General features: G+C 37.7%; 1 protein-coding gene across 11 annotated transcripts in view; it reads left to right on the top strand.

The window, feature by feature from the left end:
• The window catches only part of KLHL7 (kelch like family member 7), a 56,499-nt gene that overhangs the window by 8,446 nt on the left and 20,203 nt on the right, over nt 1–27,850 (top strand). For 6 of the 11 annotated variants that reach the window (XR_015162816.1, XM_086397369.1, XM_086397372.1 and 3 more), the window contains exons 2-7: nt 8,308–8,410; nt 9,313–9,406; nt 9,682–9,806; nt 12,607–12,782; nt 15,486–15,660; nt 23,756–23,898. Coding sequence is in view for 10 of the 11 variants with exons in the window: in XM_086397369.1 (XP_086253495.1) it covers nt 8,308–8,410; nt 9,313–9,406; nt 9,682–9,806; nt 12,607–12,782; nt 15,486–15,660; nt 23,756–23,898 (816 nt within the window). In the remaining variant the exon portion in view is untranslated. Of the gene's footprint in view, nt 1–3,898; nt 4,033–8,307; nt 8,411–9,312; nt 9,407–9,681; nt 9,807–9,979; nt 10,386–12,606; nt 12,783–15,485; nt 15,661–22,556; nt 23,369–23,755; nt 23,899–25,480; nt 25,594–27,699; nt 27,791–27,850 lie in introns of those variants that run through there. The other 5 variants (XM_086397374.1, XM_086397379.1, XM_086397370.1 and 2 more) reach the window with 5 other exon arrangements.

Below are 27,850 nucleotides of genomic sequence, written 5' to 3'. Positions count from 1 at the left end.
CATGGTCACTTTCTGCCAGGAAAACCCTGAGAAATGGGGGCTTGGGTAAAAAGTGACAGAACCCTGCATTCTTAGCATGTCCAGGAACTCGAGAACCAAAGAGGATTGTTTCTCCCAACAACCAGAAGGAATCCAATGGGGGTCCCTTGAGTTCCAGTCATCTTTTGTCTCATGGAGAAGAGCAACAATTTTTTTTCTTGATGGCCAGGATCAGGCACCTACCCCACTGTAGTAACTTTTTACCCAGTGGCACAAGGAGGCCAAAATGGCCAGGTCACAGTTTTAACTTTGAATTCTATGGAAATGCTGTTTTATCACTTGATTAAATGATTCTTTTTCTGGGTCCCCAAATCTCTAAACTGCTACCGCAACCCACCTCCAGAAGGACTAATTGCTGAGATCAGAAACAAAAGTTTTGTAAATGAATCATTAAGCGTATTAGTGAGGGGAGCCTCTTCCATACCTTGGTTGCCAGGCTAGTTCTGGCCAGAAACCATTCTGTCTGTACAAATTAAATGAAATCAAATCACTTGAAAATGGATTCAGCTGCTTAAAGAAAAAGCTTTGAAAACCACTGATCAAAGGTTTTTCCCCGAAAAAAGAATAAACTGTGTGTGTCTGTCTCTCTGTGTCTACGTGGTATTGAGAACAGAATATTTCTGATCATCACTTCTCTCAAAGGAAAGGCACAAGGTATCTTGAGTTCACATCTGTCTTCCTAATTTTACCCAACAAGAGCGAAGTTGCTAGTAAAATTAAATTAGAACAAAAGACATTGCTGTTTTATTAATGATGAGATTCCTCACATACTTCTGCTTGAGTTCCCCATCTACTCAATAGGACAGGTAAGATGTGTCTTACGGTGGACTCTGTATGCTGGACTTGGGCCCAGCCGTCTTCCCCACTGCCCCTCTTGCAGGACACATGAGTATTCAGATTATAAAATTTAGATTATTGGAATTTACAAGGTGTTCTTCTCAAGCAAAGCCTCGTCTTCCAACTTTATTTCACTAGAGAAGCGCTGCCTATGGGGGATTACTAGGTAGCTGCTCGTCTGTCAGTAGGGTGTTGTATTATGTCTCATTTGGCTGTTGATCTTCAGATAAACTCTCTGAGTTGAGAATCTTAGAGAGCTGAACCAGGCACCAGCTCTCTCACAGACGTTAACTGGACACAGTACTGTGAGTTCGTATTCCCAGGTTTGCTTTGTCTTCTAGGTGTTCTGTTACTGGCACAGGGAGTGCTTTGTTCTCAGATGCTGACAGGGCATCCTCTACCAATTGACTGTTCCTTTGTGTAGCCTCTGAAGAACGGTGAATGGTGCAGGAAGTTATTTAATTTTTTACTCCAGAAAGCTGTGGAATGCAGAAAGGTGTGGAATGGGTAGATATCTGTTAACTCTAGACTTGGAAGGGCACTTCATTTCTCATCTCAAATTGTTCTCAGCCAAGATGTCATTCATAGCTCTGTAGATTGTCTGCAGTGAACAAATGACAGTACTCTAATTCCATACTAACAACAAAATCCCCCAAGTCTGTCTGTTATGAACCCCCTTATTGTTGAATTCCCACATGTGTAATCTCCCTGTCAGTTAAAGCAGTTGAAATGCAAAAGTCTGCTCTCCCTATTTTCTTATGCTGCTGAGTGTCAGCCATAAGGCATTCACTTAAGTGTTAAGGTCAAGTCAGGATAACTTCTCCAGCACCTTCAGTGTAGGCTGTCTTCCATCGGAATAGACTGTTAATTGAGCACTTCCAGAACTTCTCCAATTTCAGAGTAGTTTGTGTCACGTTTTCAGTATGGCAGAGGGTCTTCAGGACTCTTAAGATTAGCATAGTGTCACCCCCATCCCCACAAACTTGAAACTATACAAGCACATCTCCCATCTCTCAATAAATAGAAAAGATGTTGACACAATATAATATGGTCCTAACCCACTGTTATTGTTGCCAGCCAAAATCAGAGCAGAAACTTTGTTTCTGGTGAAACAGTTTTCAAAGAAAATCTTGGCTTTGATTTTGACAGACTGCTAGCCTTTGTCAGCTGTCTGTAATTGATAGACCCTAAGACTAAACTCAGCCTGGAGGAATCACTTTGATGAGGAGGCTAATGGGCACACTGTTTACTGGAGAAGGAATTTCATCTATGCATGATAATGCTTTGTTGGCATAGGATACATTGTTTTCCATGGAAATTTGCCAGCGGAGTTTCTCAGCTGCTGACTCTGCTAGAGTTTCTCTTTTCTCCTTGTGGTCCATCCTGCACGTTTAGGATTAATTTTCATTTATTTGAACCTTGTGTTCCTGGCAACTCGGTGCCAAAATAGTTGAGCTTTGTCTAGTGACAAAGTCTTCCCTCCTGTTTGGGAGGAGAGGGATTCGAATTCGTAATGGGCGGTTGTGCAGAGCAGTTTGTGGCCTTGAATCCTCCGCAGTTCTGATCCTCCTGGTTGTTCTGCACCTCTGTGTCATTACAATCCTCACCTGCTGTGAAATTCCTTATATATTCACATATATGTGTGTATAAAATACATTGAAGTATAGTTACTCTACGGTGTAGTTTCAAGCGTACAGCAGAGTGATCCAATCTCCTTCTATGTATTAATCTTAGTTCATGGAAGAGCCTTTTCTTTTTTTCCCCTCCATTCGTCTCAGCTGGATCGTGACCTTTAACAGACTCCTCTAAGGCCCGTGGCCCTTTACAACGTGCTCCTCGAAACCTTGCCTTTCTTCATCTTTTGTTTGCCAGGCCTGGAAAACTTGGTGGTAGCAGACGCATTCCTTTCTGTTTCCTATTTGTGTCGAAGTGGGCGGTGTCTTTGTGTCCATTTGTTCCTTCCAGACAACCCCAACTGAGTAGCTAACCTATTTAAGCTGAATATTTTCCTATCCTGTAGAGCTAACATTGCTGAGATCAAATGCCTCTTTTCCTTTTCATTTTGGCCCCAGATGTTTTGCTAACCTACTTCTAGTGCCTTTCAAAGTCTATAGACATCGCCATGGTAGAAAATATAAGAGGTCTGTGTTAGGTTTACTGCCAACCCTTAACCACCCTCAGTAAGGTAATTTTAATTACGGGGAAGCCCGGCATCTAACAGGTCTGAATTATTTGGCTCCCCTTAATGGGACCTAGTACTCTCCCATAGTCTTAATTTCCAGGAACTTCGCAGATATGTTTCACTAGAGCATTTACCATTCCTGTCTTCTGACCAGATCACCTTGCAGATTATTTAATAATGCATGCAGTATGTTATTGCTGATCTTCATTTCCCCTTTTCAAATCACTCTGAACTTACTGTAATCACCTACTACAACTGTCCCAGTCTTTCGAGGGCAGTCCTTTAATTATGTGTTTGATTTCTTACCTTTAGCTTTAAAAGAAATCTTATTAAAAATTCCTAGGTCAAACTTCTTTCTGAGAGAGATTGTTTAGTCTCCTGAATTCTTTCTTCCTTTGTTATATATCTCTTTGGTCCACATCACCTTCATTGAATAAATAACAACAAAAGTAACCTTTTTTCCCCTCTAATCTCATCTTTTAAAGATCAGTTGCACCAAAATTTATCTGCTTTTCTTTTCAAAGCTGTTTGACTGAGCTTGTCATATATTTCCCTTAAGGAAGGAAATCTTCTCCTTTATTAATCTAGGTGTGTTCCTTTGTTTTTCTTTTACTTTCCCACTTGCCTTATCCTGATTATACATGTATTTAAGCCCAGTGCTGTTTTTCTGAACAAAAAAGATTTCTAAAGTCATGTAAATTATTTTTTTCTCTTAACCTTTGGGTTTATTATTGCTTTGTTGAGGCTTTTCTGGGCTTCCCTGAGGCTTTTCTAGTAAATCTCAATCCAAAATGATGATTTATTCCTGTGTAATAAGGGTTCCATTTTCATTTATCCTTTCAGTGATTTAAATCCACCACCCAACTATAGTTGAATCTACAGTCTACTCAGGGATCTGTACCCAGGGTCAACTTGAATTCACGCTGGGAGGGACTGATTGCAGAACCTTGTTGACAAGCCACATAAATCCAAAGGTTAGTCATTCCTCAGTCCTCTCCTTGGGATACAGTGAAGAACAGAATTTGGGACTGCTGCTTGCATGCCTTCTCCTAACGCCAGCACATACCGCAGAAAGCTAGAACCTCATGCAATGCTGTGGAACTTACAGGAACCTAAAGTGCCTTTTTGCAGGCCTGTCTGGCAACTACCTAAAGAGAGCAAAAGGTCATTCCACAAACGCATGTCTAAAATGCCTGCCTTTAGGGGAGTTTTGAGGGGAGTCTTTTCAAGCCAAAGGACTTTCCCCACAGAAGTGCCTAATACTTGCAAACCCTAAAGCAGCCCCAGAGTTGCTGTTTGCCTTGGTTTGAGTGTCTATCCATAGTGGTTTGAGGGACCCTCTTCCTCTGGTTCTAAATATTTCAGAAATAGACACAGGAGACATAAATTAATGGCGAAAGACTAGTGAGCATGGCCTTGACTTGAGCATAAAGTGGGCTTCCTCCTCTTCTCCCCCTTAACTAAAAACTTTCCCACCCAATCTGAGGCAGAGCAGCTGAGGAATGGAAACAGTCCTCTCCTGCCACAGACGGAGGCAAGCCTGTCCCAGTGAATTCAGTTCTGTTGGGGGAGCAGATTCCTGGAAGAGTGAGCTGGGAGACCTGGCTCCGTGTGGTCAGTGACCTCTGCTATGCTCTTGCTCATCCTGCAGTCACTCTTCTACCAGCGACGGATGGAGAAAAGGACTGAGACTTCCTTCCCAGTACTTACCTTCACCAGAGGAAGAGAGAGCACTTTATGAGAGAGAAAACTATTATTTATTTTCTCATAAATTGGTAACAGCCACTCCAATACCATTTTGTCAGTTATCAAATCTCTCACCACCTTTTTTAAATTAAACTTAATTTTTTTTAGAGCAGTTTTAACAGAAAAATTCAGCGGAAAGTACTTTCCATTTACTCCTTTCATCCCCTTGCCCCAGTTTCCCCTCTTATTAACATCTTGTCTGAGTGTGAGGCATTTGTTAAACTGGATGAGGCCTTGTTAAATTATTAACTATAGTGTATCTTAGAGTTCGTTTTTTGTACATTCTGTGGTTTTGACAGATGTATAATGACATATATCCATTGTTAAGAGTATCAAGCAAAATAACTTCACTGCCTTAAACATTACCCATTACCTGTGCCCCACCTCCTTACCACATACTTGAAATGGTATCTTTATCATATGCCAAATTCCCATTAATGTAGGTCCCTCACATTGTTTAGATTTATTTCTCGATATTTAATTATTTTCTTACTGCTGTGATTAGGATTTTTTTTCTAATTTGTGTGGTTTTTTTAATGACATATTACATCTAATTGCCTTTTCATATTTATCTTCTTTGTCTAGCTACTTTACTGACTTTCAATATGAGTTCTAGTGTTAAATTGATTTATCTTTATTTCTGTACTGATGTGGCTAAAAATTCCAGAAAAATGTGACAGGATGTGTGTATATGTGTATATATATATTTCAAACTTTAATGAGAATGCCTCTTCTGTTTCACTATTAAATGTGATGTTTGCTGTTGATTCTGATGAATGACCTTAAGCATACAGACACATCATTTTCTTTATTAAAGAATCTTAGGAAATGAATTTTTAATATTATCACACACCCTTTTGCCATATATTAAAGCTTTTCTATGTGAAAAATTTCTCTTTTAACCCATCAGTATGATGAATTACATTAATAGATATATTGTTCTTGAACCCTTCTTGCATGCCTAGAACAATACCCTGCTGGACTCAGTTTGCAAATACTTGACAGACTCTATGTAAGTCCCTGAAAGAGGAAAAAAAGCAAAGAATATGTGACCAAAGTAACAACTGACAGTTAAAAAAAAAAATGAAGATAGCAAGGAAATAATAAATAGCATTTAAAAAGATAGCATATGTAAAATGAAATTAAGTTATTAGTGATAAACAGGATTATGTTAAACTCTATTAAAAATTATCTTTGTGGGACCCTCAGGCAAAGTTACACAAAAATTATGCTTTTATAAGAGACTTAAGATTCAAAAGCTGAAAATAATAAATACAAAGATCTAACAAATATGGGAGGACATAAACAGAAATTGCAAGGTTTTTTGGTTTGTTTAATCCAGTGAAGATATGTTGTTCAAAAGGTAGTTTTGTTTAAGTTTCTGTTCTGTTCACTTCGGGCTTTCATTCTCCAGCTTCCTGAGTCTCTGTCTCTTCCCATTTCCTATTTGTGCATACCCTTCTTCCTCAAGGATAGATAGCAGGAGGGACTTCTCTCTTTAGGTCAGTCCCATTTCTTGTTGAATAGGACCTATTAATCTGTTGTAGTCCAGTCAAATAAATGGACCATTTGGATGTAAACGATTGCTCCCGTTTCACCTCCTCCCACTTGCTGTACACATTTATATCCAGCTAGAGATTAATCTTAGACTAAGACTAAATTGTACAAAGAGCCCTCTGATTTCCCTGACTTCTTCTGTGTCTGTTAATTCACTGCACTAACATTTCCCATCCCCAAGTATGCCTTGGGAAGGTTTTTTGCTGCTTTTCAGTTTAACCTGACATTTTCTGGAACTTCCCGTCAGCAGCCATAGGTCCCTCTCCTATCTAATTTGCTTGCTATTCTGTCAGTATTCTTTCTTCCTCTTTTTTTCTTTCCTTCCCTCCCTCACTTCTCCCTGTCTTTTTCTCTTTCTTCCTCTTAAGCAAACTTGATCAGCTTGTTTTTGATGGTAACCAAATAATTGGCTTGGTTTTGCAACCTAGTATTTTTTGGTGCAGCAAAATCACCTGCAAGCTATGCCTATTCTGTACCCCTTCCCCAATAAATGGAAATAAAAATGTAAGACATTATTGGAGTAACAGTGGCTTTACTTATGATCTGCATATAATGTCTAAGCAATAGTCTGTAGTTCCTAGTAGTGTTAGTTGCTCAGTCGTGTCTGACTCTTGGTGAACCCATGGACTGTGGCCCACCAGGCTCCTCCATCCATGTAATTCCCCCAGACAAGAATACTGGAGGGGATTGACATTTCCTTCTCCAGGGGATCTTCTCAAACCAGGGATCAAACTCTGGTCTCCCACATTTGCAGGCAGTTTCTTTACTGTCTGCACCACCAGGGAAGCTTAAAAAAAAAAAAGTCCTTAAGTAAGCTGTAAGAATGAAATGTTCATTTCTTAGCCCACTAAGAACCCATTTTTAGGGTTCTAAAAAAATGGGACGCATTCTTTTCTCATTCTAAGTGTTACTATCTTATTTGGGTTTTTATTCGTGGAATAGTAATGTAGGAAATAGTGATTTATCTATCAGAAACTATTATCAGTAGTTTTAGTAAAATACCTAAATTTGCAAAATTCTATATCTTCTGAGCTATTGGGCCATTATTGAGATTTGTGAGTACTATTACTCTGAAAATATTATTTGCCTCGTATTCCCAGTGCCTAAGAGAGTGCTTTACATATTTTTTTCTGAGCCAAATCTATACATTATATCTTTAACTTCATTAAGAAATTGAAATTTTATTTGATAAATAAGACATTTCTTTTTTCTTGAAACTCATCTTTAAGTAAGTAAAGTAAATCTTAAACTTTAATGTTCCCCATGTTTCTAACACTTTTAAGTATACAATCTAGATTTGCCTTCTTTCAGTAACCTACAGTGACACATTTGCCCTTGGTTAGATATCACAATTTAAAATTGGCTGCTCTCCAGGTCTTATCAGAAGTGCATATTAGAGAAGTGTTATTTAAGGAAAGAGTGCTCAGTGGACACTTGGTTCATCTACTCTATGTTCTGAGTTGTTCCTGTTTCGGGTTAGGTCTGTGAAGGCAACTTTCTTGGAAAATGCAGTGTGTACTCTACATTTTATCAAGGACAGTTTTTTAAAAGTATATTGTTTTGTTTGAAAAACCACCAAGGACGTTGTCATTTAATGTCCCCGTAAAATCTCACTATGAGAAACATCTTAGAATTAGTGTCAGATTAAAAATAAAAAATTGGCTTCCCGCAAAGGTTCGTACTTTTTTTTTTCTGATTTTAAAGATCTTTTTTTTTTTTCTGATTATTGGGAGCTTTAGTGCCAGATTTTGATACACCAAACTCATGACAGCAACTCTGTAAGTCCTTCGTAAATAGATTTTACATTATAAACAAGATCTGTGCTGGGGAAATACTGGATTTAAATGGAAAATAGAGATAAAGCATTTGGTCAGCACCTGTTTTTTCCTTTGCCTAGCCATTCCCATTGAGCCCTTTTTAATTGTATTTATTTCTCTCTTGATTAGAAAACGCTGTGTGATGTGATCCTTATGGTCCAGGAAAGAAAGATACCTGCTCATCGTGTTGTCCTTGCTGCAGCCAGTCATTTTTTTAACTTAATGTTCACAAGTAAGTATCTGAAGATGAAACATAATATTTTTTCTGAGATTTAGGTGAAGTCTAAATGGAAATATGCCATTTTCATATTTAATATGCCAGTTTTAAAAGCACTTAAGGCCATAGAACAGTGAAGAGATTGAAGAGTGGTCATGGTGATGATTGCTCGAAGGAGACCTGTCCTTTTGTTAGCCCTAAAGGCCCCTAAGTGTTTATTAATGAATGTACAGCTTCTAGTTGAATACTGGGTTTTTTTCTTAATCTCAGATGAAAAGGCAAAGGAGCAGATAAGTCTTATGGCATTTTATCTAGCAAGTTAAATGAAATAAAATGAAAAATGAAATATAACATACTAAGAAAAGCCATATTTTGGAGTTGAGAATTGGGTCCGAGTCCTGGTTCTTCTACTTAGTACTGCTTATGAGCTTGATCAAGTTATATAATATATCTGCCTCAAGTTTTCTCTTTAATGCCCTGGCTACCTACTAGGGTTTTGGGGAAGAATGAGAGCCTTGCTGTTGAAAGCTGACTATGTATATTTAATTGTCATTGTTTTTATAGGTCTGTTCCAGCTGTATCAGAGGCATTTTTCCCATAGCAATTTAAGAGAATGCTACCAAATTAATGTAGGAGTTGGGGAAATACTGAATCTAGATTTATGTCTTTCTGTTTACTTGGCCTTTTTTTTTTAAGTACACTAATTGACTAATATTTTAAGGCACATCTCAAGTATGGAGAATTAATTTGCATTTATTATAGGGCAGTGGTGGGTGGGCTTTCTAGGGTGTTTTCTTTCAGAGAGGTGTCTGTCATGCTATTTTTCTCTAACATTTAACACAGCCTAGAATGATCTGGTTCTTCAGTTAGACTCATGGAAGTACTTATGCCACTTATGTTTCTTCTCTTTGTATTAGCTAACATGCTTGAATCAAAGTCCTTTGAAGTGGAGCTCAAAGATGCTGAACCTGACATTATTGAACAACTTGTGGAATTTGCTTATACAGCTAGGTAAGTTAAGGATCATTTCTGCTGTGGAGAAGTAAGGTCAGGATCTGCCATGGAAAAGTATTATTATAACAAGTTGGTGTGTTCCACATTCTTCAGAATGAAAAACTATAAGGGTAGTAGGGGTGGGGTTTGAGGATCCTATGCTATACTAGTTCAAAGGCTGAAAAATCTTAATTTTTTTGTTTAATTTTAGGGGCCAGTAGGATACATTTTACCACAGTATTATTTAAACAATAAATTGTAGGAAATTGATATTCATTTCACCTTATTTACAGAATTTCTGTGAATAGCAACAATGTTCAGTCCTTATTAGATGCAGCAAATCAGTACCAGATTGAACCTGTGAAGAAAATGTGTGTTGATTTTTTGAAAGAACAAGTTGATGCTTCAAACTGTCTTGGTAAGAAATGAGATTCCTATTAAAAAAAAACACTTTAAAAAAATAATAAAATAAAATAAAAAAACACTTTAATTTGTATTTTAATAAAGAAAAAAGGCATGGTTTTAAGTATCCTTATTTAATCTTCTTTTTTCCTTATTTAATCTTGAGATGTTCACTAAAAAATTTTGCAGGAATATATTTTAGGAGGAGATTCAGTGGAGTAGACATGAGCAAAGCACACCCTCCTAAGTTGAAGAAATTTATGGACAAGAAGTTATCATTAAAATTAAATGGTGGCAGACATGTCCAAGGAATATTGTGGGGATTTGATCCCTTTATGAATCTTGTGATAGATGAATGTGTGGAGATGGCAACTAGTGGGCAACAGAACAATATTGGAATGGTGGTAATACGAGGAAATAGTATCATCATGTTAGAAGCCTTGGAACGAGTGTGAACAATGGCTGTGTTCACCAGAGAAATCAACGCTTCCATGTGTCCCCTCTCCACATTTTACTACCAGAAAAATTGGGTTGTGTACATTTTCTTACTTTTTTGTTAAATAAACTTTTGTAATAGCCAAAAAAAAAAAAAAAAGAGGAGATTCAGTTCAGTTCAGTCACTCAGTCATGTCCAACTCTGCGACCCCATGAATCGCAGCACACCAGGCCTCCCTGTCCATCACGAACTCCCAGAGTTCACGCAGACTCACATCCATCGAGTCAGTGATGCCATCCAGCCATCTCATCCTCTGTCGTCCCCTTCTCCTGCCCCCAATCCCTCCCAGCATCAGAGTCTTTTCCAATGAGTCAACTCTTCGCATGAGGTGGCCAAAGTACTGGAGTTTCAGCTTTAGCATCATTCCTTCCAAAGAACACCCAGGGCTGATCTCCTTCAGAATGGACTGGTTGGATCTCCTTGCAGTCCAAGGGACTTTCAAGAGTCTTCTCCAACACCACACTTCAAAAGCATCAATTCTTCGGTGCTCAACTTTCTTCATAGCCCAACTCTCACATCCATACATGACCACAGGAAAAACCTTGACTAGACGGACCTTTGTTGGCAAAGTAATGTCTCTGCTTTTAGGGAGAACCTATTAACCTCAGCAGAAACAAGCCATAAAATACTGTATCAGCATTTTCCAAAATAAAAAATAACCTCAGCAATGATTTTTTGTGTGTATAGGAAGAGGAGCAAGGATTTACTTTAGAAATGCCAGAATGATTCAGTGTTAAAAAAACAAACATAATTTACTACGCTAACATGCATTTGAGAAGGAAATGGCAACCCACTCCAGTGTTCTTGCCTGGAAAATCCCAGGGACGGGGGAACCTGGTGGGCTGCCGTCTGTGGGGTTGCACAGAGTTGGACCCGACTGAAGCGACTTAGCAGCAGCAGTAGCAACATGCTATACTTATATAAAAATACTTAAAGCCATAGCAACAGATGCTGAAGGCACTTTTGTATTTCAGTACTCATTCCTATATTTATGAAAACTCTTAAACTAGAAATAAAATAGTTAATCTATATGTATCTGAAACTGATAGCAAATAGTCTTTGCATGGAAACATGCTAGTGTTCAATTTTGTGCTGAAGGTTTCTATCAGTGCAGTCAAGAAAAAATATGGTAACAATAGAAATTTCCTTATTTGGTGCTGAAGGTTTCCATCAGTGCAGTCAAGAAAAAATACGGTAACAATAGAAATTTCCTTATTTGGCATAATCAGAACAGTAGTTAGTTGGCTAATTTAAATTTCATTAATGTAGTAAGTGGTTAAAGGTTTTTATCAATTGTAAAGATTGCATTTTAGTGTAATATAAATATAGCAATCTGCTACTGTTTGATGCTAAGCCCAACTCTATAAATACTGATTTTACCTAAATCTGTCTTACATAAGTCACACCAATAATATATCATCTATGATTTTTTATTCTTAATTTCCTTAAAACAAATTGATAACTCAGCAAGAAGTCTGATGACAGAATCCTTCTAGAATTTTGCAGTGTTTTCTTAGATTTTATCAATTGTCTTGGTCATGCTTGATGTGAGCTATTTCAAGTCTGTCTTAACACCTTAGAATTAGTCTTCATAGAAACAACTACTTTTCACATTCATATTTTATTGATCCACATGATTATTTGGTTATATAATAACCACAAATTCAACTGCCAAAAATTAATTAATAAATAAATACTGGTTTTTGGTGATAGTATCATTTCCCTATTGGGAGCCTAAACATTCATATGTAGCCGACTGCTTACCATGAGTATATAGCATGCCATCTTATTGGTTAGTACATTCCCCTCCTTTCTCTCCCCTACTCTCCCTTTTTTCACAACCCTTTAAAAATAGGAAAAATATTCTTAGCTGCTGACGCTACAGCTAGAGGTGAATAATTTGGCTCATGGACAGTATTTTGCAGATTCCTGATACATAACATTAATAATCAATTAATTACATTGAAGATCACTAAAAAAATCTAAGTGGAGATCTGTCAACTGTCCCTAAAGTAATCCAAATATTTAGCAACCCTAATTGAAGACATATTAGAATTTTTAAAAAGTAGAACATTATAAGCTTATTTTAAAATTTATTTGCAAGAGAAAATGTTTTACTTGTAGCCAAGAAAAGTTTGAAAAAACATTGAAGAGGGTCTGTCCTACCAAGTACCAAATTCAGCCACATATAAGATGATATCATGCTGGCATAACAATAGACAAATCAATGGAAAAGATTTATGAAATTTATTATCTCATTTTCCTAGAGTCAATTACTGTATCTTTAAGGTATTTTGGTTCATTTATTTTCTATCTTCAGGTATAAGTGTATTAGCAGAGTGTCTAGACTGTCCTGAATTGAAAGCAACTGCGGATGACTTTATTCATCAGCATTTTACTGAAGTTTATAAAACTGATGAATTTCTACAACTTGATGTCAAGCGAGTTACACATCTCCTCAACCAGGACACTCTGACTGTGAGAGCAGAGGATCAGGTAACTAAATTGCCTTCCCACATTATTCTTAGTAAAAATGTTCCTATGAATTTCTTACACTTCATTTTTGAATACATGACAAAGAAAAAAATCATATTAGGAGAGACAGTATTTACACTAGAGTATTCCAAATTCTGTTTCATGGCTGCTGGATGTTAGGAAAGTCAGGAAAATGGTTTCACCTCTAGGCCTTCAGGCAGCCTTGCTGACACCTTGATTTTTGCCCAGGGTGTGACCCACTTTGGACTGTGATCTCCAGAACTGTCATATAAACTGTCAGAGGTGTAAGCTGGGTGCAGCGTTGGGAGCTAGATGGGGTAATGCTTTAATATGCAGACATTTAATCTCTGTTTTCAGTTCCCCATCCTTCTTTGTAATTTAAGTCAAAAAGTTTGTGATAATGTATTATATAACATGGAAATCAGTGATACCATGTTGATAGCACATACCCTTAATATAATGAGACTGGCATGTCATCTCTGTCTTCCTCCCAAAAAAACTATAGCCCCAGCCTAATCATGAGATAACCTAGATTGAGAGACAGTCTATACTGATTAGAACTCACAACTATCAAAAATTGTCAAAAACAAGGAAGGTCTGAGAATCTGTCATAGTCTAGAAGAGCCTACAGAGAAGGCGATGGCACCCACTCCAGTACTCTTGCCTGGAAAACCCCGTGGACAGAGAGGCCTGGTTGGCTGCAGTCCATGGGGTCGTGAAGAGTCGGACAGGACTGAGTGACTTCACTTTCACTTTTCACTTTCATGCATTGGAGAAGGAAATGGCAACCCACTCCAGTGTTCTTGCCTGGAAAATCCCAGGGATGGCGGAGCCTGGTGGGCTGCCATCTATGGGATCGCACAAAGTCGGACACGACTGAAGTGACTTAGCAGCAGCAGAAGAGCCTAAGGTGATAAGATGACTAAATGTAATGTATCTTCTTTGGAATTGAGGAACAGAAAAAGAAAATTAGACAAACTAAAGGATTTTTTTAAAGTATGGACCTTAATGTATCAACATTTATTTGTTATTTATGATGAGAGTTTTATACTAATGTACCAATTAACATCTAAGTGCAGGGTATATGGGAACTCTCTACACTATCTTTCCAATTTTTCTGTAAATCAAAAACTATCCCAATAAAGAACTTATTTAAAAATAAAAGACTAGCTTAGCCAATCAGCCAATTCTCAGTTGCTCAGGGTTTCCTGTCTAGCCTTAAAATTGTCACTCAAAAGTGAACCCTGGCAGGACAGGAGCCCTGCCCTCCATCTGTATAGTCCTATGCTTAATGGACTTAAACACTAATGACATGTTTGTTGAATGAGTCAGGGAATGAGTGACTACAACTCCTCTTCTTACTTTATAACATCAGCTTTTATTTACTATTAGCAATATAAACTAGTGTGTACAAGTTCTAAAGAGGCATATAAAACCCATATTGGTCAGATTTTCCACCTGATGGTAACTAATAAATGCTTCAGTGATGGAGGTGGAAGTTGAAATTTTTTAGCAGTATAAAGTTTGACTTTTATCTTTGGGTTTCATTTACTCATTTATGATACTCTGAGCATCCAATGGCTTGGGTAATTTGAAATGGACAATTTCCATTAATTTTATTAAATGCACACACTTCTGGACTTGTATCATAGGCTACAGAAAAGGGTGGAACAGTGCATCTTCACAATAAATCTGAACCCACTTACCTGCTTGGCTGGACTGTACTTCTTGGATCATAAAATTTGCCCTCTGTAAACCCAAGGAATGTAATAATGATGTGAACTTGTCTGAACTTGCAGTCCCAAATGCATGAGAGTGGTTATTTAAGGCCTGTCATAAATACAGTGTCATGTAACTTTCATCAAAATTTTGAGATATGGGAACTACAGTTTTGAAATAATGTAAAAAAAATAAATAAATAAAAATAAAAAAAATAAAAGACTAATTCCTATAAAAAATTTAACTGACTCATGGGGAAATTAAATTTAGGCCTTATTAATATGACCTAAAAGTATGTGGTATATGAAATACTAGACTTTTTTCAGTGTGTTTAAACTAGTGATTTGTAGATCAAATTATGTTAATAAACTTGGCACTTTTTTGGTAGTTAAAGGAATTATTTATTTTAGAAAGCAATTCTTACATAAATACTCTAATTTCCTTCTATATGTATAGAATTTTTATATCATAAAGTTTGTGGGAAGCACATAGGTCTATCAGTTCATAATTCAGGAATATTAGATTGAAACAAAATCTTAGATGACCTTCATATCTCTTGGGGTAGAAGGCCTCTGAGGAAATAACACATTTTCCTGGTACCATATAAGCATATATTGAAACTAGCATTGATCAATAGATTTTTTTCAGTGGGAAATGTATATCATATCTCCTTCCAAAACAGAAGTTATATTTTGTTTAAAAGCAATTTAAAAGTATGTATTCAACATCCTCCTTATCATTACATTATGCAGTAGTAGTAAGTTCTATAAAGCATATTACCTAGAAGAATCTCTAGAGCATTGTGTAAACTGTTCTGAAGTAAAGATGGGTATTTGGGGATGAAAACAAGTATCTGAATAAGATATTTGGGGTAAGCAGTTATGTCTTAATGAGATTCTTTCCCTTCACTGGGAGAGTAAACATAGGTAATTGGAAGTGCTGCTGCCATCTGAAAATTTTACCATGCTGTTTTTCTCCCCTTAGGTTTATGATGCTGCAGTCAGGTGGTTGAAATATGATGAACCTAATCGCCAGCCTTTTATGGTTGACATCCTTGCTAAAGTCAGGTTTCCTCTTATCTCAAAGAATTTCTTAAGTAAAACAGTACAAGCTGAACCACTTATTCAAGACAATCCCGAATGCCTTAAAATGGTGATAAGTAAGTTTCCTTAATATCCATTTATAACCTGATCATCTAGCCAGTTTCTCATGGACTTAAAACCTTTCAGATTGGATCAGATGGGGCAGCCAGGGAGAAACACTTGAGACTTAGCCCTTCTGTATAGTTAATCTATTGGGATTCTCAACTGTCTATCTGGAAGGAACTTAGCCCCATCCGTTATTTTATAGGAACACCTGGGATAGAAGGTAAAAAATTAGACTTTGTCTCCTTTCATGTATAGCAACTTTCATTTTATGTGTTTTATTTCCTTTTAAAATAATTGAGCTAAGTAGTGTACTGTGATCACATTTTCTTTTTTGAAGAAAAATGTTGGTTTGTTGCACCTGGAGCACATTTTTTGCCACATTCTCTTTTGATGCACTTAATTTTTCTTGACTTGCAGACTTGAGTTCCAACCCCTCTGTAAAATGCCACTTAATAAAATTGTACAATTAAACAATCTGTTGCTTTTCTTTCTTTGGCAACACTGTTGATAGAGCCTTCTTTCTGCCTGTTTCAGTATGAAGTGTTTGCATTGTAGGTGTAAACTTAAGACACAGTTCTCATCCTGGGACTTCTCTGCCATCCTGGGATGTTCTTTCACTCTTTTCCTAAGTTAGATTTCACTATTTTCCTCAAACGCACGTCTTCCCCTTCCTAAATTCTGTTTGATTGCACATATCCTTAAAAGCTTCCTGAGAAAGAGTATATGATCAGTAAATATTTGGAAATTTGACAAATCACATCTTTATTTTATCATAAAATGTTGAAGGATAGTTAAACTAGGTATAGAATTATGTTGAAAAATCATTTCCAGTTAGAATTTTAAGGCATTTCCCATTGTTTACTAGCTTCCAGTGTTACTTTTGAGAAATCTGATGCCAGTTTATTTAGTATGCCTCCTTGTAAGCATGTAACACTTTATTTTCTTTTAATCCCTGGTATTTTGAAGGGTCACAGTAATGTACCTTGGTTTTCATCTTTTTTTTAGTTATCACACTGGCATTCTCTATTCAGCCACAGATTTCTCAGTTCTTTATTGCTGATATTGTGATTTTTTAGGGATTGAGTCTGTCATCTTTTCTTGTCTCTCCTATCCATCTTTGCCTTTTCTATTTTCTTGGAAATAGCCTTTTCTTTTAGCACTTTTATTTCAGTTATTTTGTATTTCTGTGAGTTTTATTCTCTTATTTCATGGCTATAATATCTTATTCCAGAGTAGCATTATAATGCCTTTAATATTTTCTTATCTTGCCTGCATTTCCTGTATTGCCTTCCTTTTTTCTTTTTTTCTTTGGTTTCTTTTTTTTGCCTTTGGTTTTTTTTTTTTTCTTTTTGTTGTTGAAAACAAATATTTCATATCATCTGTGAATCATATTTATAAGAGTGTGTTATTATAAAATTGATAATACTATGTATGTGAGTGGTCTTCTCATTTATTGGACTAAACTGTAGGATAATCAGGATAGCCAGACAGTTTTTAAATTGGGGACCCCCAAAGGTCATTATCTGTAGTTATTTTCTCAGGTAGTTGGGTTGGAGGCATTTGGGAACTGAATGGGGGAGCATTTTGACTTGAAGGCTTTCACTTAATCCCTGTTTTCAGTTTATACCGCTTTCTGTGTGATTCCCTGAATCTGGACATCTCTGATTCAGAATCTCCAAAGACCAACCCTTCTGTCTCCTATAGTGGGAAAAGCATAGGTATCTGACTGCAGTAGGGAAAGGAGACCTGGCAATTCAGCGGTCATTTATTTTAGAATTTTAGAGTTCTCTTGATTTCATCCCCACTCCAGCTTTTGGGGTATTCTGTATCATTCCAGGGTTCTGCAGGATCATTTGGCTTGCTTCTCATTGGTGTCTCTTGCCATAACTATTCAGGTTTAACATTCAGTCTGCTAGCTGTTTTCATTAACTGTTTTGGGAGTTGCAAATCTTCTAGCACTATCAGAGGTAGAGTTTGTTTGCTTCTTCTTTCCTTGTTTTTGGAGAGTGGCTTTCAAGAGAGAGGAAAGAAAACGTCTTGAAATGGCAAGTGTAATCTCAAGTTGTTTTTGTATTGATAAATCTTAATCAGTCTTTTCCTTTATATCCAGCTTTAGAAATACGTTTGGAAGGGTCTTTCTTGGTCCAAGATGATTTTTTTAAATTTCCTAAATTTTCCTTTTGTGCATTTATGGATTTCTTTTTTTTTTTTCTTAAGCAACTGAGATTGATTACATATGAAATAATCTCATGCCACCCAGAATAAATAAGAGCATAGCTTTATTTTCCCTCCTAAATGTTTGGCAAGATTCTAACCCAGTATCATTGTTGAATGATTCATCTTTGCATTGCAGGCAGATATTTTACCATCTGAGCCACCAGGGAAGCCCTTAAATATTGTTGTACTTCATTTAAATTGTTGTGTGTCCCTAGAGAACTTGTAATTTTCTTACATTCTATATTTCTTGAAAAAAAATTTTCAGATATTTTTGTTGTTGCTATTGTGATTGTATTTTTTTTTCTTTAGTCATTATTGATCTTTTTTTTTTTTTTTAATTTCAGTGGACTTCTTTTTTCTAGGGAAATAATTCATGATCTGCAAATAATGATTTTAGTTTTCTCCCTTAATATTTATACTTTTTTCTTTTGTTATATTGCCTAATTGCATTGAATAAGTTTTTAATTGAATGGTGTTCAATTAACTATGGTGGTGATAAATATTAGCCTTGTCTTTCCCTTACGCTGATGGGAATACCTTTAGTTCTCACCTAGAGCCATGGACCTGGCTTTTGACGTTAGTTGGATACATGTGTTGGGGTATATAGGTGGATATGAGTGGAGTAGGTAAGAGATGTCTATAATTAAGAAATTACTTTTGTTTTCCTGAATTTTAAACTTATTTCTAGCGGATACTGATAAAAGTTACTGCTTTTTTCCTGAGAGTTTGAGGATTTTGACAAATATTGCTATAGTGCTATTTTAAAATTTAGTATGTGTATTTAAGCTGTACCTAAATCTATAAAGAAGAATAATGCAAACAGTAAATGTTTTTTGTTCTGTATTTTAGTGGTTTTTTTTTTAACTTCTCAAATGGGACTTAATTTTTTTTAATAGTATTTAAATTTATCCATATTTGTCCATCTCTTTGCACACCATTTCTTCTTTTATCTTAGACCTTCTCCCTATATTCCTGAAGAGCATCCTTTATAAAGTTCATACACTGACAGTCTATTGATTTTAAACTGTTTCAGTTACTAGTTATATAAAAATCTTTTTTTTCTTTTACTCTGTTCTTAAAGGTGAACTGGGCATGTAATTCTAAGTTGAATGTATTTTCTCTCAGTACTTTGAAGATATTCCACCCCACCTCCATCGTTACTATTGATGTCTCCTGTCAGTGTAGTTGTCATTCTTTGTAGACAATGTGCATTTTTTGCCTGTGGCTTTTTAAAAGGGTTTCTGTTGGTTTTGATGTTTAGCATCAAATATAGCTGGACATTTGTTTGTGTTTATCCTGCTCAGTGTTTGTTCATTTTCCCGAGTCTGAGGAATCCATGTTTTTCATCAAGTTTGGAAAACTCTCAGCCATTTTCTCTTCCAATAGTGTCAACTTCTTCGGGAATTTTAATTAAAAAGGTTGTCAGTTCTCCACTCCATAATTTCTAAGCTTTTCGTTGCACTTGGGGTGATTTCTTCAAATCTATATTCCAGTTCACTAGTTCTCCTTTCATGTGTTTCTTTTCTGGTTGGCTGAGCGGTGTCTTCATTGCTGTGGGCAGGCTTTCTGTAGGTGTGATGAACGAGGACTACCCTAGTTGTAGCACCTGGGCTTCTCATTGTGGTGGCATCTCTTGTTGCAGAGCACAGGCTTTAGGCACCCACCTGATTATTAAATAGTATCACTTTCCCTTGATTTGGAAGTAAAGTAAAATTTCTGTTAGACTTATCCCATGGCTACTAGTTAATAATATTACGGTTTTAGGGTAAGTTGACCCAATACTGTCCCCTAGTTTGGGAAAGTATTATGATATATCCATACAGTGGAATGCTCTATATTTACTAAAAATATCTGAGATGAATATCTAATAAACATTTTTCGTGAGTGGCAATAGCATAAGACAGTGCATGGTATAATACCTTTTGGTTCTAGTTATGGTGTCGAGGGGAAAAAAGGGTATGAATCAAGAACATATCCCTTAAGGGGTGATGGGAAAAGAACTGGAAAAGGAGAGTTCACCCAAGCTGCTGTCTTTGAAACCAAGGTGTAGGGAGTTTAAAGAAGTAGATCATAGGTAGTCCCTAGTTTCTTTAAATACAGGGAGGTGAAAGAAAATCAAGACCAAGAAGACACCTTTAGATTCGTGCTTTCATTATGTGGATTTCGTACATGTTAATATCGGATTTTTTGTTATACCCCTATTTGCATGCTGTGTCCTATTTCTGGTTTCACTGGGTGGAGACTTGCATCTGTTTATTCACACATGGAGTAAGCTGTTGAAGATAAACTAGCCAGTCTAAATAAAGTATAGTGCTTAGTTCTTATGTGGATTCTGAATTGACTTAGAATATTGGCATTATTCCAGAAATCCAGCCAAGTGTGGGGTTAGGCTCTTGAGCAGGAATCTTTGCTACATTTTCTTTTTTTGTTTTGTCTTGTTCTAATAAAGAACAGTTCTAAAATTCCTTGACTAGGCACATGCAGCTTTGAAGCCTGAATAAAGCTCAGTGGAGAGAAGGCCTCCCTTCCTCAGACTGTCAGTTACCTTCCTACCATCTGACCTACAGGCTGCCTTCTGAGGGTAGAAGAAAAACAGAAAAGATGATAGGAATGTAGACTAAAACTAAACGGAGAGAATTTACAACTAAAGAAAATGAGTCCTAAAATGAAGATCATAGTCAAAGCCACCACAAAGGGTCAGACCAAGTTCTTACTCAGAATCTTCAAATGACAGTACCTGCCTCTCAAAGGACTAACTCCCAAAGGAATCAGCCTAAGGAGCAAGGGGCTTCTCAGGGAAAGGTCCCAGAGAACTTGTCCTCAGCCCTGTCCTGGGAGAGAAACAGCCCCTCAGTGAAGGAGCCACAGTCTGTGCTTCCTCCAGGGGTGGACACAGTTGGCCAGAGTTGGCAACTGTTGTACAGTTGCACCCATGGCCTGTTGTCTGGAACCTTCCCCTCCTGAATCTCTCCTTCCCTACTGCCTATGTTCTGTTGTTGGGAGAACTGTGTTCATAGATTCCGCAGGACACATCCACCCTGTGTGAAGCCCTCCTAGAGCAGTGGCTCTCAAACCCCATAAGATCTGTTCTGGGGTAGCATTCAATAATTGGGATTTCTAACAAGTTTCCAAGTGATGCTGCTAGTCAGGGAGCTACACTTTTAAGAACTACAGTCTTACAACTAGAGTGGGAGAGGAGGGGATGAGGAAAAGTGGTTTTTCACAGTTGTAAAGGATTGTGAAAAAACAAATCAAAAATATATGACAGAAACCAAATGTGACTTACAGAGCCCAGAATATTTGCTGTCTGGCCCTCTGGAGCAGGTTTGCGGACCCCTGACTGAGAGTAGGCATCTGAGTCTTGGCTGCTGAGTGTGCCAGCTGTTCTAATGCACAGTGCATCTACTAATGCTCTAAAGTGGAAAGAAATGCTAGAAATATTGATACTGATTTTCATTCATTCACAACCTGTTATCCAAAACTGTCTTCTCTCTATACTCCTCTTATAAAAGCGCAACACAGCATCATGAACAGAAGTGTTTTCTGGATGTATTGAAAATTGCTTACATTATTTTATTTTTGGACCAGTAATACTGTACATCATACACAGTTCAAGGGTAGATAGTGAAAAGTCTCACTGGAGGTAACCATTATTATCTAGTATATCCTTCTAAAAGAAGTCTTGAGTCTGTGCATACACAGTCCTTTATTGACACATGCTTGTATAAATTATGTATAAATATATATAAATAAAGATATAAATTTTTAAAATAAAGTCACACTCTGTGTACTCTTCTATGTCTTTCTTTCTCCCTTGCCTGCCTTCCTGTCAGCTTGTGGGATCTTGGTTCCCCAACCAGGGAATTTTCCCATCTTGCTTTTTTTTCATTCCACATTATTTCTTGGAATTCATCCTGTGTGTACATATTACCCTTCCTTGTTCATCTCAATAACCATATTTAATGTTCTATTGTGTGGATAACCATAATTTTTAACCACTTCCCTGACAGTGAACTTTAGGTTGATAAAATCCTAAAGGGGGAAATTTCTGGCTAAAAGGTATGAAATAATAATTTCACAGATAATTTGCACTCATCAACGTCTCCACCAGGAGTGTAGGAGACTGCTGCTTCCTTTATCATACCGTGTTCTAGATAGTTTGATCTTGTGCAGTCTGATGTATGAGAAACTTTGATTTTAATTTGTGTTTCTCTGACTAGAGCACATGAGCATCTTTTCATATGTTTCAGAGTTATTTGTAATTAGTTCTTTTTCTATGAACTTTGTTCAGATACATGATCTAACTTTCTGTTATTTGATCATCTGAATATTATTGAGTATCTTTTATATGTCTTTTATATGATTTATAAATTCTTTTCTAGTTTGTCATTGTCTCTTTCGTTTAACATTTACTTATTTTTTTGACTGCACTGGGTCTTATTTGCTGCATGTGGGATCTAGTTCCCAGATGAGGAATCAAACCTGGTCCCTCTGCATTGGGAGTACAGTCCTAGCCACTAGACCACCAGGGAAATCCTGTCATTGTCTTTTTATTTTTTATTTTTGCCATAAAATAATTTAACTTAAAATTTTATGTAGTTCTAATTTTTTTTTTTTAGGTTCTGTGTTATTTGTCTTTTCTTAGGCTTCCTTGGTAGCTCAGATGGTAAAGTGTCTGCCTGCAATGCAGGAGACCTGGGTTCATTCCCTGGGTTGGGAAGATCCCTTGGAGAAGGAAATGGCAACCCAGTCCAGTACTCTTGCCTGGAAAATCCCATGGACGGAAGAGCCTCGTAGGTTACAGTCCATGGGGTTGCAAAGAGTCCGACACGATTGAGTGGCTTCACTTTCACTTTCAGGCTTCCTCATTCTGGGCCTATATTTTTTTTAACTTTAACTGTTTTTCTTTAGTTCATTTATAAGGCTTTAAAACATTTAAAAATATTCTATTGATTTGGAATTTGCTTTAGAGTAAAATATGAAGTTAGGTATTTTCTTCATATCACTGTCTATCATCATTTATTGAATAATCTACTTTTCCCACACTGATTTGAAATGACATCTTAAAAGTTTTTAATTGCTGAATGTCCCTTGACTTGGCAAAATTAAGTAATTGCTGAAAGATTTTAGATCACAATAGTTATGAATCCTCATTGCATTTTAGGATCATCTAAGCAGTAAGTACTTCTCCAAGTTTTATGTGCATCTGAGTTACTTTCGGATTTTGTTAAATATGCAGATTCTAATTCAGTAGCTCTGGGATTCGGATTTCTAACAAGTTCCCAGGTAATGAAGTTGCTGATCTTTTAACCACATATACGGAGAAGGCAACGGCACCCCACTCCAGTACTCCTGCCTGGAAAATCCCATGGATGGAGGAGCCTGGTAGGCTGCTGTCTATGGGGTCACACAGAGTCAGACACGACTGAAGTGACTTAGCAGCAAGGGGCGGTACCGGTGCTTCCACCCTTTCACCAGAGGTTTCGATTTAACTCTGCTGAGGTAGGCCCCAGCGATAGTTTCTGAGATTTTCTAGGTGACTCTAATGTACAGTGAAGATTGAGAACTGCTGGGTTAGGAGATCTGAATTTCAATAATTAATATTATGGCTGCTGTTGCTTGAAAAGCCAGATGATTCACTGATATTTACTAAGTGGGTAGGACAATCTTAGCATTAAGGTGATGACGGAGAATGATAAATTGATTAGCACTCAGATTATTATACATTTCTCCTGCCTCATTCCCCCTCACTCTTTCCATAAATGTTAGAGAGATGATAGGGAAAAAAAATGGTTACAGAAATAAGAGCACTGTTTTGTTTGTTTCCTTTTCAAAGTAAGTATTAAAGTGCCTGAAGTTCTTGAAGAGTTGTCATGTATTTTTCTATAGGTGGCATGAGGTATCATCTCCTTTCTCCAGAGGATCGAGAAGAACTGGTAGAAGGCACAAGGCCCAGAAGGAAGAAACATGACTACCGCATAGCCCTGTTTGGAGGCTCCCAACCACAGTCTTGTAGATATTTTAACCCAAAGGTAACTAACTTTTATCCTTGTTTTTGTTTCTAAAAGCACTGAGCAGATAGACTGGCACCTACCAGGGATAGTAATGACTCAGAGATGTTATAATTTATGGTGTTCTTTCATAGATCTTATAAGATACAGAGTTATATCTCATTTTACAAATAAGGAAACTGAGGCTTAGTCAGATTTCAAATGTCTCTGTGACTGCTCTGGAGTGCTACATAGTAACCATTATCAAAGAAAAGGGAAAGCAGTTCTTCTAATTTGTTGGGAACTCCTTGCATTCATCTCCACTCCTTGCTTTACTTATGTGCCATTTTCAATGAAAATCTGCTTCTGGAGCTATGGGTTTTTTTTTTCCCCTTTAGTAATTATGTTTGAATATAAAATAATACAGTCTTTCTAGAAAATGTGAAAAATGTAGACCATCATGAGGAAAAAGATAAAATTACCTTTCCCCAACCATCTAGATATTATTCCAATTTTAATGTGTTTTACATTATGCCATTTGGGCAGCAGAGTTTGAGTCATAGGTCTAGGAACACAATTTTTAAAAATAGATTATGAGAAAGTCCATTCATATTTCTACCTCTTGTTTCTTAGACCTGTGATTTTTGGCTATTGGAGAGATAATACTATATTTTGCTATTGCTACATATACTGGCCAAGCAGAACACATAATACCATTATCCTAAAAAGATAGCACCTGACCTTGCAAGATGGTACCCATAACTGATGTTGAGTCTCAGCACTTAACGATCTCTTTCATCATCTTATAGGCCCATTTTTTGTCGATGATAGATACCTGGATGAGTCCAGAGCATCCTTTTTACATCAGGATACTTCTGATACTACTTTCTCTGAGAAGTGGGTCCTTGGAGGCTTTCTATATAATACGATAGTGGTGATACACATAGGGTAGTGTTGTCAAGAGTGCAAAAGACAGCGTGGGCCAGTCCAAATCCAGAATAAATATCAATTCCAATGAGGACGGAGCTTTGTCCCTTCAATAATGGGACGGTTCCAGTGTAGTTAGCATGGCATTAGGTAACTAACTGGTTCCCTCAAGGTATGATAACAAATCAGCTTCTTAGAATCGGTCAGTATTGCCCACAAAGTGGGTGCTAGCCAGTAGTGGATAGCCACGTAGGCTTCAGGTAAGGAAGGGCCATTAGCTGTTTTTTTTGTTGTTTTTTTCCTAACTTTTTATTTTATATTGGAGTATAGCTGATTAACAATGTTGTGACATTTTCAGGTGAACAGCAAAGGGACTCAGCCATACATATACATGTATCCATTCTCATAAAGGCTCACTAACTTCTGTAGCCACTGACTTATGTAGATAATGCATGCATCTATCACTGCACTGTAGTCACTCAAGCCCACTGAGCAAGCATCACACTGGGGAGGAAAGATGCAGACACAGTCCTAACCACATGATTACTGAGACTTTGCTGCAGCTGTGGGCACTCCAGTAAGAATTCATGTGGGACTCAAATTTGTTTCCTTTTGGGAGAACGGGGTGGGGCGGGCTTCTACATTATCCTTTCTCAAATCTCCTTGTCAGCATTTTTTTCATTTTTGCTTATTTCAGGTGTAACCATCTGGGTAAACCATTAGTCACTGTCTGACATTTGATAAAAAACTGACCTGAGGCTTCCTGTACGGAATGACATAATGAACAATTAAAGGAACTGCTTGAAAATCTGCCATATCAGGATATGTCTTTTCTGTATTATGCCTCAGTACCATTCCTGAAGGGACTATAATGCTTAAGCTAGTACTTTTGGCTAGTACTGTCACAGATGAACCAAGCTCAGGTCTCTCAAATTTGTCAGCTGATGTGGAAAGACCACCTCCAAGAAGACATAACCCTGGGTGAGGGAGAAGCCTACTGAGGAAGGGTTGTGATTATCCTATTTGGATGTTCTGTGCCTTTGAGACCTCCAAAAGCCCAGTTCTGTGTCTAAATACTAGATCATGGATCGAAACCATGCTATTGGTGATGTGGTAGGTCAGGTAACACTATTCAAAATGGGTTAACGATATGCTCACCTGGTTTCCCTTGGTGTCAGACATTTGCTGTCTGTCAGACCCTAGTGGCCAGCCAGGAGCTATTTCCTGAAAAAATGGTACCTGCCTAAAGTAGGTTGGCCCTGCTCTAGAATCCCAGGGGTGTGCTCTGTGGTCGTATTGGGACATGCCTCAAGTTATAAGCAGCAACTCAATGCCCTAGGGTCACAGGCTAGCCTGAGCAGCTGAGCTGTACTTTTTCACCTGTCCCACTTAGAAAGCTGCTCCAGGTTCTGCTCACAACTGGCAGCTTTTTGGTTTGCCCAGTTAGAGTGTAAATGTAGGACACCCAAACACAGGATATGTGTCATTTGTAAAGTGTTAGAAGATGCTTGGGGCAACAAGCTGTCCTTCATTTCCAAGAGGTTATACCAACATGATATAGATCAGGGCTTGGCTAACTTTTTCTAAAAGAGATAATAAACACTTGAATTTTATAGTCTACATAGTCTTTGCTATAACTGCTCAACCTGATGCTGTAGCCAGAAAGCAGCCATAAATAATACATTAAAACATGGGTATGGCTGCATTCCAATCAAACTTTATTTACAGAAACAGTCGGTTGGATTTAGCCTGCAGTTTGCCAACCCTTGCTGCAGACCTGTGGACATCTAGGAACTCTGTTGCGAGCAACACCATACTTTAGGATAACTTTTGTTTTGAGAAACACTTGTCTTCCCAAGACATGTGGGATCCCTTCTATTTTCCGTTCATTTCTGTTTCCAGAACTGATCAATGTTATAGGCATCCACATAGGAGACCTTTGGCAAGGTGAGATAGACCAGGGCTCCTGCAGCTGAGATCATAGCATAGAGTTAGTCTAGAGATCTTGAAGTCAGACTATGAAATAACTTTATCTTTTCTGTCAGTTGAAAAGAAATTCCATCTAATGATCTTGGGTAGATAGTAACAGAAATACACACTAGCCAGAGTGTAAGCTATAAACCAGGTTTTAGTGGTTGCTTCAGTCTGGTCCAGTGAGGAGACCGGAACCTGGCCCTGATGCAACAATCAAGAGTCACCAGTCAGTTCAGCTGCTCAGTCGTGTCTGACTCTTTGCGACCCCATGGACTGCAGCACGCCAGTCTTCCCTGTCCACCAACTACTGGAGTCTGCTCAAACTCATGTTCATTGAGTCGGTGATGCCATCTAACCATCTCATCCTCCGTCGTCCCCTTCTCCCACCTTCAATCTTTCCCAGCATCAGGGTCTTTTCCAATGAGTCAGTTCTTTGCATCAGGTGGCCAAAGTATTGGAGTTTCAGCTTCAGCATCAGTCCTTCCCATGAATACTCAGGACTGATTTCCTTTAGGATGGACTGGTTGGATCTCCTTGCAGTCCAAGGGACTCTCAAGAGTCTTCTCCAACACCACAGTTCAAAAGCATCAATTCTTCAGCGCTCAGCTTTCTTTATAGTCCAACTCTCAGATCCATACATGACTACTGGAAAAACCATAGCTTTGACTAGATAGATCTTTGTCAGCAAAGTAATGTCTCTGCTTTTTAATATGCTGTCTAGGTTGGTCATAGCTTTTCTTCCAAGGAGCAAGCATCTTTTAATTTCATGGCTGCAGTCACCATCTGCAGTGATTTTGCCGCCCCCAAAAATAGTCTGTCACTGTTTCCATTGTTTCCCCATCTATTTGCCATGAAGTGATGGGACCGGATGCCATGATCTTGGTTTTTTGAATGTTGAATTTTAAACCAGCTTTTTCACTCTCCTCTTTCACTTTCATCAAGAGGCTCTTTAGTTCTTCTTCACTTTCTGCCATAACCCACAGAAGATATATGCTGCCAGATACCAAAAAGACCTCCAGGGAAGGAGTGGCAGGTTAGTTTGGTTAAATATCATTATATTTAGACTGTCCCTGTGACTGGCTTTTGGGTCATA

Source organism: Bos grunniens, chromosome 4 (assembly GCF_055505025.1).
Source record: "Bos grunniens cultivar Pamir isolate PY7600 chromosome 4, Bosgru_T2T1.0, whole genome shotgun sequence".
In the NCBI taxonomy this organism is placed as follows: Eukaryota; Metazoa; Chordata; class Mammalia; order Artiodactyla; family Bovidae; genus Bos; species Bos grunniens.
The sequence above is the reverse complement of the archived record's forward strand: the minus strand, read 5'-3'. Positions and strand labels throughout refer to the sequence as shown.